The sequence below is a fragment of the Camponotus floridanus genome, unplaced genomic scaffold, assembly GCF_003227725.1.
Source record: "Camponotus floridanus strain SB8 unplaced genomic scaffold, Cflo_v7.5 scaffold118, whole genome shotgun sequence".
NCBI lineage: Eukaryota > Metazoa > Arthropoda > Insecta > Hymenoptera > Formicidae > Camponotus > Camponotus floridanus.
In genome coordinates this window covers 488,954-506,001 of record NW_020229235.1, presented here as the reverse complement: position 1 = coordinate 506,001, position 17,048 = coordinate 488,954, and the positions used below count along the sequence as shown (strand labels likewise).

General features: G+C 34.0%; 1 protein-coding gene across 1 annotated transcript; it reads right to left on the bottom strand.

The window, feature by feature from the left end:
* Window positions 1-6,590: 6,590 nt before the first annotated feature.
* On the bottom strand, window positions 6,591-8,048 carry LOC112639922. Its single transcript, XM_025415253.1, has 4 exons — window positions 8,012-8,048; window positions 7,056-7,276; window positions 6,819-6,978; window positions 6,591-6,726 (listed from the first exon to the last, which is right to left on the bottom strand). Exons 1-4 carry the CDS (start codon window positions 8,046-8,048, stop codon window positions 6,620-6,622), a joined length of 525 nt encoding a protein of 174 aa, XP_025271038.1. The 3' UTR covers window positions 6,591-6,619.
* Between the last annotated feature and the right edge of the window lie 9,000 nt (window positions 8,049-17,048).

The window sequence follows — 17,048 nt, the reverse complement described above, 5'->3', positions numbered from 1 at the left end:
TCTCGCTAAGTTTGTTCTCATCTCGCACTCACCTCCCTCTTCCTATCCTGGGGCCCGGAGTACCACGTGGTACTCCGGCCACCAATCCGCGCCAGATCTACTGCGCTGAGATATTTACGCATCCGACTTAACCAAGAACCAATTGTCGGCCAAAGAGTCGTAATGCGCGCTTCCTGCCAAGATACGCGCTTCATCTTGACGAGAATACTACTTGTATTACGTTTTAATATATTATGGTATTGCATTTTAATATGATATGATATGTAAGTAAAAAATTAACGCACAATGTTACGCATATACACACATAATTTTGTCTCTCAAGGTGTATTTGCACACTCGAACGAATAATCATACATGAACATTGCAAACGCGCCTTGAGGGACAAACTTGCTTTGGGTGTATGCGTGCGAGCATATGTACGTGAAGTCTGAACCTGGAAATGAAGAAAAACGATAAAATGTCACATTTCTGATATGCGGTCATTATTTCTCGGGATTGACTGCACCAATCTTATTCAAACCACCACTACGCGCATGACCGTGTAGGGAGACCGCGTGGGGGTATCTCGGCAGGTATATAAGGCGGCCGCTCCGGAAGATCGGCATCTATTCCTGTCCCGACTCTCGGGACGCACGAAGCTACAGGGCGCACCCTGGGCATTCACAGCTTACCGAGCTCTTATCCTATCCTTGCTTCTGGTCCAGAGCACGGTCTCAACCGTGCCCGGTCGGATGATCCCGACATCCAGGAGCTTTCCGTCGAGCCACGGACAACTCGGTCCAGGGTACGGGCGCTCCCGTACTCGGTCGGTCGCAACCGACGTCCGAACTGTCCGGCTCGCATCCCGACACCCGAATAGCCGTTTTCACGGCTCCTGGAATAATTAGCCATTTTCACGGCTCTTGGAACTAATAGCCGTTTTCACGGCTCCTGCAACGACAGCCGTTCTCACGGCTCCTGGCTCCCGGACGAGCGCCGTCCCTCGACACTTGGAGGAACAGCCACCGCCGCGGCTCCTGGAGGATAGTCGTACCCACGGTACCTGGAGGACAGTCGCATCTACGGTTCCTGGAGGACAGCCGTATCCACGGCTCCTGGAGATCGACTGCCCACCCGCTCTGCGTTAGAGCCGTTCTCACGGCTCTCCGAATAGTAGTAGTCCATTTGTAAATAAAGTTGGTCTTTTCTCTCTCCTCCTCCTAGATTCTCAACCGACTTTCTCGTTACGGCCGCCCGACAAATCGCTCGTCCACCGTCCTCGCGTTTACTTCGAGGAGACCCTGATTAATTCCCCTGGTCTAGAGCCCGGTTGCTACCGGGCCCGGTCGGTTGCTACCAGTATCCCGGCGTACCATGGGGCACCCGTATACGCCACCCTGAGGACGAGTACTCCCGTCCTCAGCCGACTTCGGTCGGCAGACCCTGCTAGGTCCGTGTCCGTGCCTCGTTGCACGCGACCACCCATTAGGACTTCCGCGTCGCGAGACATACTCTGGGAAGGGGTCCTGTTTAATTCCCCTGGTCTAGAGCCCGGTTGCTACCGGGCTCGGTTGGTTGCTACCGACGTCCAGTATCCCGGCGTATCACGGTGCACCCGTGTACGCCACCCTGAGGAGAGGTGCTCCCGTCCTCAGCCGACTTCGGTCGGCAGACCCTGACAGGTTCCGTGTCCATGCCCCATCGCACGCGACCATCCATTAGACTCTCCGCGTTCCGCGTTACGAAGGTTTGTACGCGCTTTTGTATAATAGCATAGGCATAGGCTTGTTTTCGATACACGAGTCATTGTAAATAGGTTTAATTAGCGTTAGGCAGTTCCGTAGTTATTAGGTTTAGGTGCGTTCGTGTCCGGATAATGTAAAACGGTTAAACGGTTAAAGACGCGTCCGTAATTCCGTTGCAACTCCGTGTAAATATTTGTTCGAAGGTAGATGTATGATTATACTTTGTGGTGATTGCACGGTCATATCACCCGAAACTCGCCTGTCTATTTGTCCCATACCTGATTTCTTTGAATAAAGCAAACTTATTTTAAATTGTGCCTGTGTGGTGTTCTGCGAGCCTGAGCCTCCCCTTCTCCCGAACCCTGACTCCGACGAACCGATCCGCGGCGTCGGGAAAGATGCACCGTTACAGTGCTATCGAAAAAGAAAATCAATAGAAACTTCTATATCAACAGATAATGCACAGACATTAGAAGCAACGAGAAAGCAATTGCACAATAAATAACAAAAAATAATAAATTTTGCTGTAGTAAATAATCAACACATTTCCAAAATATAATTAATACGTCATCCAATAATCAAACATTACAGGCTAATATATTACCGATCTCTCAAGAAATTTAAGAATCTGATATTGATATGCATAGAAATAAATTATTACAACAATTTTATTCAACTATATGGTCTTTTGCAGATATCGCTTGTAATATTTGTAAAAAAATTATATTATAAAAAACAGTTATGTGTTACAAAAATGTTTGTTACAATAGCAGATATTTTTCCTAGTGTGCTACGTGAATTAAATGAAATAGTTACATGTTTCCGTTGTGCTAATTTAATAAAAAAAGTTCCAACACAAGCATGATAGTAATGTTATGTTTTTCAGAAGAAATTCCAGATGTTACACGAAATTTAATTGATATGGAACTGTTACGTCCAGGCCCGAGGAAGGATGGGCCGAAGGAAGAGCGTAACACTTGTATCCCGAGAATAGGTGCCTTAAGGGCAAGTGTGTCGGGTCGAGCGAGCCTGCGGGTGAGCCAAAGATAGGTCAACGACCACAAGAGTCGATTTTACACTATTTCTGGTCCAAATGCCCGCTCGTCGGTCCCCTTTTCGGTAAAGGAACTTAATCCTTTTTACCTGGGACGGGACCAAGTGCGATTCAGGAGCGTGGGTGACGAGGGGGAATCGATTAAGTTGAATGCAAAAGAATAGATTTAATTAAGTTTATTATATATTATGAAAATCAAACAAAGAACATTTATATATGAAGTTGAGTATTTATGTGAACTTCTTAATCTTGATTAAGTACAATATTAAGTATAATCGTGTGTGTGTGTGTGTGTGTGGGTATGTGTGTGTGCGTGGGTGTATGCGAGACGGAGGGAATTTGATCAGAATCGGGAGGATATCTTTCTCGCAAGAATTCTATGAGAAGGGCGATGGGGTAACTGGTGAAGGGAGTAAAACAGGGGATGCAGATGTTAGAAGGGGCGGTCCGAAAAAAGTCCTTAAGAGTAGGAATGTGTATAGGACCAGGGCCCAAGGTGAATTGGTCTGGATGGATAAAGTACGGGTACGGAGCGTAAGTTGAGGCGAGGATTATTGCGACATTTCGATCGCTAAGATCGATGTCGGAGAAGATAGGGAGAGCGGGAGGAGGGAAAAGATGAGAGTCTGGTGCGTGGGGTGGAGGAGAGAGTGACACCGGCGGGAAATCAGGCTGATGGTCAGGTTGTGCGTCATGCACAGGCGAGTAACTTGGAGGAAGAGTTCCAGGAAGAATATATGGAGAGTAATTAGGGGGAGAAGATCGAGGGGACGGATGTGAGGAGTCCCGCATATCTCCTTGAAAGTTACTTAGAACGATACGGGAAATAGGTAGATCCTTGTTAATTTCGCTTAAGTTTAATACAAAAGAAGGGTCGGCCACAGCCCGAGCCAGTAGTCGGCGGGTACGTCGGTTACGGCAGTATCGGAGCCGCTTAGCGTGGGCTCTAGCGGATTTCCTCGTGAATTCCACTAGGGAAACGATTATTATAAATAAAGGGAGTAGATGGAGGGAGAGGAATCTTGAAAAGAAATAAAGAAGAGACTTACTATTTGTAAGAGCGAGTACCGGTGAACAGTAATAGCTGCTGGCCTCCTTTGGTATTGAAGATGAGAAGGTTTCTTGGGTTGACTTGATATATATATATATATGTATATATATATTTGGCTGATGGCAATGCCTGAATATTCGCACTGACTCTATATGAATGACAGAATATCTGTCTCGAAATCTTTCAGAATAGTTTAAGTAACTGAGTGAGTGACTATATGGCTGTATGAATGAATGAATTGACTGAATGAATTGACTGAACAAATTTTTCTGACGAGTGTTGTTCGAAGTTCGCGCTTATATATCGTTTTGGATTACCTTCTCCTAACGTGAAGAATAAGGAAGGTTGACGAATAGAAATCTTTGTTAGATTTCCATGGTCTCCTCTCTGCCCCTACTTATGAGCTTTTTAGAACAAATGTAACAAATCAGAATTTTATCACATTCGTTCGCGAATAGGAGAGCATTTTCCAAAACGGGGGATTTAGGATTCTCAGTATCGCAGGTGGTAGTAATTTATGCCTTGCAGGATGCGTCTGCTAAAGACAAGGGATGACTTTTACTACCCCCTTGATATAAAACGGGTACATGTCGCGACATCCGGTCACTCGCATTTTATGATTAGTTTTTTTTATTTTTTATAGCTTCTTTAGGTTTATGAGTTTTTAAGAAAATATCAAATTTGTCTGACTGACTGCCGCTTTATTTAGCCGGATGCTACTTTTATAGCCCGTTAATATCCGATTGTTATTTTAGAGCATGTACTGAGAATCCCGCTTCAATTTAACTATTATTAACGGCTTTAGAAATCGTGCACGTGTGCACTAGATATGGGAAAGAAAAGAATCGTGAGCTCCTCTGGACGTAACGGAACAAAGACTTTTATTAAGTATCATTCCATTTATAAAAATTATTAAATTAGGTGGACGATCAGGTCAATCAGGTGGACGATTTGGTCAATCAGGTTTTCAAGGACAAGCTTTATTCGCACAAGATATAGAAGAAATTACCATTACCAATTGCAAGAACAGGCATACTTATTGTATATGAACAACTGGAAAATGTTGAACGATGCCGACAATTCCAAATAAACTTGCAAAATTTATCAATTGCTTTATTGTGGTTGGAAGAAAATAATCCTTTATATCGAAATATTAATATTAATCTTGATGTTACAAATTTTGACATTTCACAAATATGTCAAGTAATTGTAACACAGGGTAATGACATGAATATTGATGTAAATAATTGTGTTCCATCTGAAGTGCAAACCTCAAATCAAAGACAGATTTAATCGAAATTTCTGGGAATAAAGCAATAATCAGAGGTTCCATACATCAACATTATGATATGCTTTCTGATGTTACTAGAGGGAAACAATGCACTGCATCCGACATCTTCCTACACACATCCCCTATCTTTCTCTGGACTAATCAGTATACTATAACTGCTATCCTCATATGCATTATAACAAAGTCAAATAAATGATAAGAATATTGAGAGTGCAGTAGATTTAAATTTAAATATTCATAAGAATATTGAGAATGCTGCAGATTTAAATTTAAATATTGAAAACAGCAATAATGATATTGTCATTACGTCTTCAGTTTTATAGCCAATTGATGAAATTATACCTGATGTTCAATCTGTTTTTGAAAAAGAAGTAGAAGATGCTCCGTTATACACATTGTGGCGAAAAACTACAGAACCTATACAGATGCATATTGAACTTCGAGCTGAATAATTAGCTTGGTTTTGCTTTTTCCGAAAAGACGGGGAATGGACTTCATGAACCATCACGACAATATATTATATAACGCCATTAGATTATTGTTAAGTACGTATTATATGTCAGGATTCTAAATTTCGACGAAATGATTACTTATTTTATTCGTTATGGAATATTATTGAACTCGGCCAAATGTTTGCGTTTGTCTTAGATAGATTAAGGTAAGGAAATACTAGTCCTGAAAGTCTTGTACAAAATTTGCGTATTAATATGAGAGCTTTACGTGGCTCTTATTGACAAACAGCATCCCAAGCAGCACAGTTACGTTTAATAAATGTTTTAAAAACGTTTAGCCGAAACGTTTTTGTGATGTATAAAAATACGTTTATTAACCGGTCAAAATGTCTCGTATGAAAACGGTTTTTTAAACTAGTAAAAAAGACGTTAAAAAAACGTTGTAAAGTAAACGTTGTTTAAAAATATATCTAGGGCGGTATTCGTCAGATCTTATGTTTAAGATTGTCTTAAGATCTCACCCAACCAATGAAATAACACTAATACTGCTATTTCATTGTCTGCGAATGAGATTTTAAGACGATCATAAATATAAGATCTTACTATAAATACTGACCTAGAAACCTCTTTAATACAAATTAAATGTACACTTAAATATTGTTTATATTGGAGTTGGAAAAATATTAATTTTTTAATGAAATGTTATTTTATTTAAAATAATTGTTTACTGAATTACATATGATAATAAAACATATTATAATGAATACATATTATAATGAAAAGTAGAATGTATTGACAAGTAAATGTATTAAATTTTGCAGAAACAGGAGTTATACACAAGTTATTACAGAAAGTTATGTATTCGCATAAATAATAATCACAAAATAAAAGATATTTTTAAAGTAAAGACTAGCATATAAAATAAAAATGTATGTGTAATATATATCTTTGATTAATAACAAAATAAAAAAATATATGTGTAATATATATGTCTTTTACTAATAATAAAATAAAAATATATGTGTAATATATCTTTGGAAGAAATGATTAGGAATTATGCAACCTAACTCTCGTCTTGGCTTGTTTCAGCCAATCTTTAATAGCTGATTCAATTTCTTGCGTTGACGCCGAAGGAAGTGCTTTACGTACAGAATCTATAAAGAAAAAGCAGCTAAATTAAGAGAATTAAAAAAATAAGATAAAATCATAAAACAAAGTTCTTTCAAAAGTGCATTCTAAAACATACCAAGAAGCAAATGCATTGATTTAAGTTCTTTAAAAGGCCTCTTTGGAACCCTTCCTCCCCAATTAAAATTAATCGCAAACTTAGACGTTATAAGATTTTTCATTATTTTTCTAGTAATCCCTGCAGCACCATTACCTCCAATATGACTAAATTTTGATATCTAAAAAAGTACACAATATTAAATTAATGAAAGTCTCCCACTAAATTCAAACCAGATGAAAAAAATGAAACACTTACCATGGTCTTATAATTTTCAGTAATAGAAATGTATTGCTCAAATTCATTAAGCTGTGTGTCATTGTCAATTGGCAGTGTTATTGGGACATTTGTTTCTTGAACTTCAAATCTTTCAGGTTTTACATAACTTAATACTTCTTGTATATCAGGTATAATAACATTATTTTGGATATAATCGAGTTTCCTAAGTTTTTTCAAAATTAACAAATGCAGTGATTCATCTGCAATAAAAAAAATAGAAGTTTTGCTTTAACTTGTAAGAACGATTGTGACTATATATAATTAAAGAGGAATACATTAAAAATAGACAAAGTTATTGTGTCAGTATATTATAACAATATTGTTATAATAAAAATAATATTTTAACCAATAATTTCTTTGTTATCTCTAATAATTTATTAAAACAATCATAATCTGTAAATAATTAATTCTGAATTTTGAATATTTAGTATTAGATTAATTAAGATTATCATTTTAATTTTTAAGGATTTTTATTCATCCTCTATCACTAATATTGTTAATTATATTAAATGATCTATAATAAATTACATTTAATTGCAAATATTTTTATAAAATATTAATGCACATTTAGCATGTGTTTGTTGCAAATTTTTAAATGTAATATTAAAAAAATTTTCTAAATTATAAAATTAGAGCTATTTCTATTCTTTTAACTTTTTTTGTTTATATATTTTAGTTTAAAAGCTAATGGTTAATATACTTATAGATAAAATTATAGATTTAATTTAAAACTGTCTTAAATAATATTTTAATACGGCTAATACAGTTCTATAGTTGATTTATCACATCTTTAAGAGTATATGTATATATTTAAAATGGTCTCAAATATGAAAATAAACTACAAATACAATCTAATTGATCAAAAGTGCATTCTAAACTTATAATTATGGCTAAATATTATTATTAATCAAATATTTTAATTAAAAAAAACCAACCTGCATTTCTGTTACTGTTCGTGGAAGTAGTAGGCATAATAAACTGAACTGAAATTTTCATTTTCCATACAATTTCTTTCACGTGATACCTCTTGAAAGTTAGAATTTAGAGTTGAGTTTTTCCTGTTTGAAGTAGATTTATCAAATGATGTAATTGTAGGAGATCTTATTTTACTTCTACTTTTGTCTTGCTTTGAGTTCTTTAAAACAAAGCTGTCTTCACTTGACGAATAAATCTCCGACATTCTTCTTTTATCTCTATATTCATTATTATCGTTATTATTATGATCAGTCGTAGAAGAAGTAGTAGCTACAATGGAGGAACTCAAATTATCATTCACTTTGGATGTCCTTTCACGTGGTAACTCTGCTAGAGAGTTTACAAAGTTTTCCTTGTCTAAAGTACATTTATCAAATAAATTTATTGTAGGTGGGGACCTTATTTTACTTTTATTTTTGTATTGTTTTTTTTTCTTTAAAATAAGACTTTCTTCACTCGAAGAATAAATTTTCGATATTCTTTTTCTTTTAGATCTACATTCATTATCTTCTTCTGAATCTAAATGAGATGTATATACAGCTTTTGCTAAATGAGAGCGAGCTTCTTGATATGTATCTGCAATCAAGCATCAAAGTTCATCATGTGATATATTGTATTTCTATATTTATACTTTAAATAAGATGCTGGTTTTGTTTTTTAGTTAGAGCCAGAGATATCTGTAGGCATCTGTGAATTCAATATAAACCGATAAATATAGAAGTAAGCGGTAGGAGACAGTAGGAGGTATCAATTCTAGTTTTGTTTAGCCCCTCTAGAAAAAATTGATTTCTCGATCAACGATAGCAATGGTTTACGTTTAGATGAAACAGATCAATGAATGCTCAGTAATTCTTTTTATTATGATTTGTTTCTACACTTATAATTAGATCTAGTGATTCTCTATTTAAAGGCAAAAACCAATCATATAAATCACCGAACGCTCACTGATCTCTGTCTTCTGAACATGGGCAATGTCGATCATGAAATTGTATCATTCTTGAAATTTTTCAGTTTATTCTTAATTACATTCGAGTCAAATAGAAAAAAGTGTGTTTATTTAGCAAAAACATCTTTCATTATCTAGATATTATTGTCATTCATTACTTGTGTCTATTTATCGATAGCAATATAAAGTTTACCTTTCAGATTTAATTCTTGTAATTTGTTACATATAAATATATTTTCAAGTTAAAAAATTTTATGATTTCACATAAGTTAAATATATAATAAAAATTTATTCGTATTGTTGAAAAATAATATAAGAAATAAAAATAATAAAACAACAATTTGTAAAATAAGATGTGTGAAAATAATAAAATTTGTTACATAAATGTACTCACTATATTTATGTAATATTCTGGTATCATATTCGTCCCACTTTTCTGGATCAGGAATTTCAATTGATAAAATAGCTTTTTTAATTCGATCGGTACCTTTGTAATAAGGCCAATAGCATTTAGTACCTTCTTTGTTAATCCATTTTGTTGGTATAACTTCCGTTTCTGCAGTTTCAATAAATTCAGCCACACAATACATATTTCTAAAATAAATACTATATTATAATTATACAAATATATATAAAAACAATTATTTTAAATATTTTATTAATTAAATTTAAAAAATAATTACTTTTAATATTTTTCTTGAAATTTAATAAATAAAACTTAATTAAAACAAGTTGATTCCGATACTTAATTCCGATATTTTAAACTTTCTTTATATTAATAATATTAAGAACTCATAATAAAGACTGCTAGTGAAAATTTTATACGCAACTCATTATTGCTCAACATATTTAATGCTCAACTAAACAATTTTATACATTTTGACATAATAATTCGATTACAAATATAAAACAAAAGTAATTATGTATAAATCCAACAAATGCAATTTTAAAAACTTTATTTATCAAGATGTAATAATGGAAATACAATATATGTATCAATTTCAGATTGATTATCTGGTAAAGCAACTAATTTTCTTTTCACGTTTTTTAAATCGTAAGTATGAATTGTTGGGTTTAAATTAGAAACTTTAAAAGTATGAAGATTAGATGAATTACATGGATAGTTGTAAAAGTTTTTTATCTCTTTATATTCATTGACAACTACATAATGTTTCGTATGGATTTTGTCAAATAAAATATTTTTAACTACAGCAATAGTCCCGTTATAATTCTATATGACTGTTATTGTGTGATATTGATAAAGTATACAATGGTGTAATTATTTTATGGTATTGTTTTGTATATTTATATTCTCTCGGTATAGGACCGTTAATGTGAGAATGTACTACCCGTACACTATCTTTTTTAATAGATAATTTAAGCATATTCAACTCATTAATGCGTAAACAAATTTGTTGATGAGGTTTAGATGGACCTCGAATCAATTTTTTTAATTTGCCTAAAAAATTTTCAAAGGGAAAACAGGAATAATCCCATAATAAACCAAACTTTCTAATATCATCACAAATATGAATGAGATTATGAAAATTATAAACTAGAATTTGATTTCCATAAATATGTTCTGCATGCAGGATAAAATTTTTTAAAAGTTCTTCAGCATAATCTATATGTCTAACGAGTTCAGCACTAGATAAAATAAATGCTGCACAATGTAAAAGCATAAAATGCTTATAAATTGCATTATCTAAAATGTCTTTTAAGACTACAGGTCCAACATATAAAAGAAAAAGCCTATATTCTGTGGCCTTCCATCTGCTTAATTCTGTTAAAGATCTTGTTTTTCTTGCAAAATCATTCGGAATAAATGATCTTAAAAACAACATTTTTCTTGTAAAGTTCTGAATTGAATGAAAGGAAAGTTTATAAGGTGGTTTTCCATTAACAACCCAGCGAAACAATAAAGTTTTCATTACTCCTAGACACAAAAGATGCATAGCATCCAAAGGAAATTGAGTTACTGCACCAATATTGTAATTTACTAAAGGAGAAGTGTCTTTATGATGATCTTCATCAACTTGATTATAGAATGATTGATCAGTCCTTCGTAAAGCAAAAATATTTTTGTATATCATTCGATGTGAGATACTAATTCCTTCAACGGAGCACTTTTCACAACCATACCTGGCATTATGAGAAGTACAACATTTTAAATAGGCTCGAGCTGGCGCATCACATATAAAGGCATTTAATTTAATTTTTACTTGTTGTCCATTATAAAAAAAACCATTTGTTGCTAAAACATTTAACTCACATAAAAATTCTTGTAAATACAGATCCAAAGGTTTTGGTTTTCCAGTGCCTGTAAAAATGCCAACTACAAAAGGATTTTTATTTTTTATATCTATACATCTTACAAGAATAGGCCACAGACACACTCCACTACTTTTATAAATTGGAACACCATCAATATTTACATCAATCCTTAAAATTTGAATTACATTTTCATTTAAATCATTTAATATTTTTAAAAGACTCTTTGCGATACCAAAATGTGTGTATAAACCATTATCTAAACTCAATATATTTACTTGTCTGGGTGTATGAAGTATAGTTTTGCTCTTTAAGGGTAGACCATCTACAAATTCATTTAAGCGAAGTAATAAATTATCTAATGCTGAGTGAGTTATATTGTGTAATAAAGCCCAGCCAAAGATTATATTATTTTATTAGGAACTTTTACTTTTTTTGCTAATTTTATTTCTGAAACATCAGTTTCTAATGAATCAATCTCTAAAGATTTGTCAAAAGGTACGTTTTCTTTCCAATCAAAACTATTTACAATGCTACGTAAACTATCTGCTTGAAAATTCGAGGATATGCTTAAATTATCTGTCAGTATTACATGTTTAGTTGAGCATTCTATTGGTTTCGATACTGGAATGTTATTCCATTCGATATCAGAATCACTAAACTCATAAGTTTTTTTTCTACAACAAAGAGATTTTAATTGCTTAAATTCTTCATATGCTTGTCTAGCAAAATGCCGACTTCTTTGTCTCTTTGAAAGATTCATAATAAAATTATAGCACACAGCGTAACAACCTTTTTATATTTTATATTCTTGAAAATATTCACACAAGCACAAAAAGTCAAATTTGGTTATGTTTACAATATCAATATCCCACAGGGCACAAAATACTAAAAGACGACGAAAAGATGTCTTTTCTAAGTCGACTTTTGGACATGGCGAAAAAGACGTCTTATAGATGTCTTTTCGTCATGTCGAAAAGACGACTTAGAAAAGACATCTTTTCGTCGACTTTTTAAAGTCTAGAATTTGTACGTCCAAAAAGATAACTTAAAAAGACGACGAAAAGATGTCTTTTCTAAGTCGACTTTTGGACATGGCCAAAAAGACGTCTTATAGATGTCTTTTCATCATGTCGAAAAGACGACTAAAACAAGACGTCCTTTCGTCGACTTTTTAAAGTCTAGAATTTGTACGTCCAAAAAGATAACTTAAAAAGACGACGAAAAGACGTCATGTTTTAGTCGTCTTTTTCGACATGTCGAAAAGACATCTATAAGACGTCTTTTTGCCATGTCCAAAAGTCAATTTAAAAAAGTCATCTTTTCGTCGTCTTTTAGTATTTTGTGCCCTGTGGCCCTAATACATTGCGAAACATGAAGTTGGATTGAGGTAAGTATAGTAATTATGTTTAAAATATATAGATAGAAGTAGAATAAACGATAATTTCTAGCAAATAATATATTTATTTCCACGGATTTTCCACAGCAAGCAATCGTTGAAGTGTATTTACTATACAGTTCTGAAATGAAAAACAAATTCTTTCTGCGCGAGAAAAAGTGTCAAGAAAAGAAAAGTTTTCATTGATTTATCTGTGACGTAACGCATTTGGACGCATTCATTGGGATCGCAGCCTTAACATTTAATGAAAGCGTAAGGCCAGGTCTACAATAGATAATTTAAGTCCTAAGCTTTAAGAAATTGACCAATCACAATCGAGTATTCTCTTCATACTTGACTGTGATTGGTCATTCTCTTGAGGCTTTTGGCTTAAAGTACCTATTGTAGACCCGGCCTAACTGCTTTAAGCGGCGAAAGATACTATAAAAAACAATTGAACTTCTCTCTTCAATTGTTACTTCCTTCTTCCCGAATTGTCTCTCCTTCTTTCCGATAGAGATATCGTGGGCAAGACATCGTGGGCAACATTCTTTTCGTTTTCATCCAAGGTAATCGTCCTATTTTTTTGATATTTAATATTTATAATATTTAATTTCATAATCAACAAAAAGTTTTTTGTTTATTTATATATTTTTAGCATATATTATCTCATTTATCATAAAATTAAATAATTCTGAAATCTCAGATTATGTTCAAAACCAGACATTACGTACGTGTTAATTATTGCTAGAGATGAAAATGCTTTTATAAATAATACATAGTTTTATCTTATATTTATACAAAAATATTCAGTTCTCTCGAAATCTTCAAACTAGTGGTTGTTGATGACGATGATATTCTTATTCGAATAATTTCCACGGATTACTCGAAGCAATTTTCACATATTATGATATATATATTATTCAAGACACTTGAAACTTTATTAATAAATATGTATATTAGAGTATATTTATATTTGTGATAATATTATTCATATGTTTGGCTATAAAGTATTATTTCTCTTTTTACAGGTGTTCATGCTTATGCGTTGGGTTCTCGATATTGACAATTATTCCTCAAGGAATTGTGACTCGATTGTATATTTTGGTTTCCCTTTGTTTCCTCTATTTTGATGCAGCGACGCAGTAATTATAAGGTAATTCTTTATTCTCCTTTTTTCTTTTTATATCATTTTTTACTTTTCAAGACAGAACTATTTGTATGACGATAATGTTTTGCATGTATATACTTTGCAAGTATTACAATTTCTACTTTTACATTTTAATAGTTTTTCCATTATGTTTTTTATATTCATCACGAAATATGTATGTTATTTTTTTGTTATACATTTATATTGATTTTTATTCGTGTATATGGTTTGGTCTCTGATATACAACAGAATTATATATACTGCTAATTTGTTTTATGTTATAGCGTCTTACAAGTTTCATAAATATTTAAATGTTTTTTGTGTACTATTATCCATATGTTTGGCTATAAAGTATTATTTCTCTTTTTACAGGTGTTCATGCTTATGCGTTGGGTTCTCGATATTGACAATTATTCCTCAAGGAATTGTGACTCGATTGTATATTTTGGTTTCCTTTTGTTTCCTCTGTTTTGATGCAGCGACGCAGTAATTATAAGGTAATTCTTTATTCTCCTTTTTTCTTTTTATATCATTTTTTACTTTTCAAGACAGAACTATTTGTATGACGATAATGTTTTGCATGTATATACTTTGCAAGTATTACAATTTCTACTTTTACATTTTAATAGTTTTTCCATTATGTTTTTTATATTCATCACGAAATATGTATGTTATTTTTTTGTTACACATTTATATTGATTTTTATTCGTGTATATGGTTTGGTCTCTGATATACAATAGAATTATATATACTGCTAATTTGTTTTATGTTATAACGTCTTACAAGTTTCATAAATATTTAAATGTTTTTTGTGTACTATTATCCATATGTTTGGCTATAAAGTATTATTTCTCTTTTTACAGGTGTTCATGCTTATGCGTTGAGTTCTCGATATTGACAATTATTCCTCAAGGAATTGTGACTGGATTGTATATTTTGGTTTCCCTTTGTTTCCTCTATTTTGATGCAGCGACGCAGTAATTATAAGGTAATTTTCTTTATTCTCCTTTTTTCTTGTATATACTTTTCATGTATATACTTTGGATTGCAAGTATTACAACTTCAGTTCAATTCTTCTAAAAGCTGATTTACTACGATTGTTACTTTGCAAAAGTATATAGTGTTTAAAGCGTTAAACCTAATTACAGTAATTTATGGAACTGGGTTTACAAGTTTTCCAGTAACGTATCTTGTTTATATATACAGGGTGTCCGTAGATTTTCGACCAAAATGAAATAAATAAGTAGATTGGCTCGAATTAAGAAGGAATGACCTGTATTGTTTTGGGATTGTCGCAGTAATTAACGAAATATTAAATAAAACAGATCGGCCAATCTGCGTGAGTAAAAGCGCGCGGCGACGAGAGTCGTCCCATCGTAATCCGATACTACGAGCGCGGCGAAGCGGTGGGCGGGTCGCTCTCCGAGACATGATGGTGGTTTGCGATATATCGCAATACCGCGCCGAAAAATGACCCGTCCCCCCTTTTCGTGGCGAGAAAATGATGCGCTATCATTTCCACACCACCTTGCGGTAGATAGCATGGTGCGCTTTTTTTATAGTGGTTTCCCCCATAGGCCTATTCCACTCTTAATTTAAAAATTATTCAAAATACCATTTACCATACGCTGAGTATATCGTAAATGTAAAAAATTAATGGACAGTACCTTTACAAAAATTGATTCGTGGTTGAAAATCCCTCGATAAAATGTATTGCACACGTTGATAATGTGATACGATGATAAAATTCTTCAAGAATCCTTTCTTCATCTCGTACACGAAGACGCACTGCTGGACCGGTTATCCCGATATTATGCACGACACTCAGTTTCACATAATTATTGCACAACACGTAAAATTGTACGGCCACTTGGTTTTCGTGCACGCCCGAGAAATGATTCCATGTAAATTGCAGCCGCACGATAAGTATTTTCTCCCGCTAGTTCGTATGCCACAATCATATCCGTATATTCCTGCAGAGTACACTTCATTTTCTCTGTTAATTTACTACGCAAACACAAGATTTTTATTAAAACGTCTTAGCTCTCGCACACTGTTACCAGACTGCGTACGCCAGCAGCACGCAACTACAGCTGACAACTGAGCTAATTAACAGAGAAAATGAAGTGTACTCTGCAGGAATATACGGATATGATTGTGGCATACGGACTAGCGGGAGAAAATACTTATCGTGCGGCCGCAATTTACATGGAATCATTTCTCGGGCGTGCACGAAAACCAAGTGGCCGTACAATTTTACGTGTTGTGCAATAATTATGTGAAACTGAGTGTCGTGCATAATATCGGGATAACCGGTCCAGCAGTGCGTCTTCGTGTACGAGATGAAGAAAGGATTCTTGAAGAATTTTATCATCGTATCACATTATCAACGTGTGCAATACATTTTATCGAGGGATTTTCAACCACGAATCAATTTTTGTAAAGGTACTGTCCATTAATTTTTTACATTTACGATATACTCAGCGTATGGTAAATGGTATTTTGAATAATTTTTAAATTGAGAGTGGAATAGGCCTATGGGGGAAACCACTATAAAAAAAGCGCACCATGCTATCTACCGCAAGGTGGTGTGGAAATGATAGCGCATCATTTTCTCGCCACGAAAAGGGGGGACGGGTCATTTTTCGGCGCGGTATTGCGATATATCGCAAACCACCATCATGTCTCGGAGAGCGACCCGCCCACCGCTTCGCCGCGCTCGTAGTATCGGATTACGGTGGGACGACTCTCGTCGCCGCGCGCTTTTACTCACGCAGATTGGCCGATCTGTTTTATTTAATATTTCGTTAATTACTGCGACAATCCCAAAACAATACAGGTCATTCCTTCTTAATTCGAGCCAATCTACTTATTTATTTCATTTTGGTCGAAAATCTACGGACACCCTGTATATATATACCGGGTGTTTCAGACCACCCGTACACCCCATTTTAAAGCAAAGGAAGTGGTTATTTTGAAAAATGTTTCAGACAAAAGTTGTTGAAGATAAAGTAATGCATTACATGGGTAAATTTGATTGACCTTGGGTGGCGTCGTGAAGGTCATGTCAAGGTCGACTTGAATTTTTTAAATGGGAACCCCTATTTTTCATTGCATATTCTTGTAGCTTATCTCGAGAGCTTTCCAAAACACTATAATTAAGTACCTTTTTATTAAGTACTTTTTGAGTTATAAGGCTTGAAATAATTTCTTAATTTTACATAAACCATAAAATATCTAGTAAACCATTCA

Bases quoted from the DNA above. Each gene is read 5' to 3' on its own strand.
- LOC112639922 (XM_025415253.1), bottom strand. From the start codon at position 8,048: ATGCCTACTACTTCCACGAACAGTAACAGAAATGCAG. The intron at 7,277-8,011 runs GTTGGTTTTTTT...TTTTTATTGCAG, and splicing joins GAACAGTAACAGAAATGCAG to ATGAATCACTGCATTTGTTA. The intron at 6,727-6,818 runs GTATGTTTTAGA...TTTTCTTTATAG, and splicing joins ATCAATGCATTTGCTTCTTG to ATTCTGTACGTAAAGCACTT.